This window comes from Penaeus monodon, chromosome 11 (genome assembly GCF_015228065.2).
Source record: "Penaeus monodon isolate SGIC_2016 chromosome 11, NSTDA_Pmon_1, whole genome shotgun sequence".
Taxonomy (NCBI): domain Eukaryota; kingdom Metazoa; phylum Arthropoda; class Malacostraca; order Decapoda; family Penaeidae; genus Penaeus; species Penaeus monodon.
The window spans coordinates 23,511,060-23,513,559 of NC_051396.1; the positions used below are offsets into that span (position 1 = coordinate 23,511,060).

Below are 2,500 nucleotides of genomic sequence, written 5' to 3' on the forward strand. Positions count from 1 at the left end.
TCCCTAAATATTAGGATTTCATAATCTACAGCAGTTATTTCCAAATGGTGGGTTGGGACCTTCAATGATGTTGTAACAAAAAAATATTAGGGATCTCAAATGTGTCAGGTTTGAGAAATGAGTTACATGAGGAAAATGATTGGGAACTATTTATTTTGTTTATTGAAAATTTTCTGCCACATCAACATCTAAGGTCATTAGGGGAGTAATCAAAATATAGCGATAGTATGAGGCTTGAGGGAAGAGCCCCCAAGTAAAGAAGTGCTCTATGACAAAAGGTCATATGGTGCTATAGTGAAGTATAGTTGAAAAAAGGGTGAGGAATGAGTTAATGATTAGGGCAAAGTTACAGGCTGAACAGTACTACAAGATAATATAGTAGTGAAAAGAGTGGAGAGGGGGAGCTGAAGGGGTACAGTATAAAATAAAAGTTATTAGAAGGAGAAGGAGTTAAGGGAGTAGGGAGCAATATGATAAAGTATTGTGGCAAAAAATGAGTTAACAATTAGGATAAGTGGACAGAACATGGGGATGAAGAAAAGGAAAAGGAAAGAGAAAGGAGGAGAGGAAAAGACCATGCAAAAATTAGTTGAGGCGAGGGCTGAGGACCAAGGTAGGGGTGATCCCCTGCACAAGGCCTCAGTGTCCATCTCCTAAGCACCCCATGGCAAGAACAAACAATTTATTTATTGATAATTTTCTGCCGGGTCAACATCTAAGGTCATAAGCAGTTTATAGAAAATATAGCAATAGGGTGGGGCATGTGGGCAAAGCCCCTAGGTAAGAAAGTATTTTGGTTCAGTAAAGTGATATTTGTGGATTTCCAGAATGGTCAAAACAAACAAATGTACCAGATATCAAAGGTTACACAGAACTTTGGTAAAGTATTGTGGCAAAAAGGGTAAATATGAATTAATGTTTTGGACAAGTGGACAGAAGGGGGACAGAACTACTGATCTTAAATAATGATGATGATTGCTGATGATGATGATGATGATGATGATGATGATGATGATGAGGTGATGATGATAAAAGAAAGAAAGAAAGAAAGAAAGAAAGAAAGAAAGAAAGAAAGAAAGAAAGAAAGAAAAAAGAAAGAAAGAAAGAAAGAAAGAAGAAAGAAAGAAAGAAAGAAGAAAGAAAGAAAGAAAGAAAGAAAGAAAGAAAGAAAGAAAGAAAGAAAGAAAGAAAGAAAGAAAGAAAAAAAAAAAAAAAAAAAAAAAAAATATATATATATATATATATATATATATATATATATATATATATATATATATATATATATATATATATATATATATATATACACACACACTACACTATACTTACATTAATGGATTAATCAGTTGTAAGTGCAGTTACATTTTACTTACCATGAAGACATATGTATCTACAGTACTGGTAGTGATACAGAATATACAATTATCATACAAACGGGAATAAGTCTACAGGATTTCATTTATGCCAACTGTTGTTTGGTGCAAAGGAAAAATTTGTGATGGCTATGAATGTAGTATCCATGATGTCAGTAAACTGTAACAAATTAGGCACATATCAACCAAATATTTGGTTTGAGCCCCCTCATGCAAAATCCCCAGCTTCCAGATTGTCCCTCAAACCTGCTGGATGAAATGGAGAATGCCAATTATGGCTTGTGGCAAAATTTACCATCAGTTCAATCCAGATCAAATCAAATTTCATCAAGAAATCAGGATTTTCTTAGTCAAGGCTCATAGTTGCTACAAACAAAATATCTAACTAAAAATGACGCTTGGTTGACATGCACAGAAAATTTTCCATAATAATAATCTGTGTATGACATGGAAGCAGTGCTGCTTTATGTGGTCCTACTACAGACAGTTACCTAAGTCTCCTTTGAGCAATTTTTTATTTCCATTTCAAAAGTTACACACAGTTTGCATCATGTGTAAATTTGAGGCAGGGGAAGAAGGTATGTGGTGTATATTATCACTTGCATTCAAAATCGTTATTATTGCTTACCTTATTGAGAAAATCATTCTCGCTCACGATGGTAACTGTCTTATTTTTTTCATTTTCTAAGTATTCTTTTAGTTCCAAACTCCTTTTACTTTTTCCACTTGATGGAAATCCACATAACATAATAAGAGGCATGTTGATGGACAATACACGAATGACAAGTATCAATTCAGGATTTATACAATATGACATGAGAATCACAAGAACATAAATTATCAAGCTTTATCCCACTTTGATCTGAATTTTGTAAATTATAAGTAAATTTGCATAAATGAACATATTGCTGAATGATGGTATTTATACATATATAGGAATGTAATATTTATCGAAATACTTATTTTTATCCCATCGTATAGCAATTATATGAAAAAAATCTTTAAAATCATGTATATTTGTAATATCATAGTAAATTTATTCACTGTAACTTAAAAGTATAGCAGATGAAAAGTATATGCTAATGTCCTGAATACCATCAGGAGGGTTCGGGATTCAGAACTGCAGA

General features: G+C 32.8%; 1 protein-coding gene across 1 annotated transcript in view; it reads right to left on the bottom strand.

Moving 5' to 3' along the window:
- LOC119578825 (protein KTI12 homolog) overlaps window positions 1-2,500 on the bottom strand; it is a gene marked incomplete in the record, with an annotated part of 3,557 nt that overhangs the window by 736 nt on the left and 321 nt on the right. Inside the window, 1 exon segment of the mRNA XM_037926459.1 lies at window positions 2,001-2,500. This exon segment is cut by the window's right edge and continues 321 nt beyond it. Coding sequence (XP_037782387.1) covers window positions 2,001-2,190 — 190 coding nt within the window.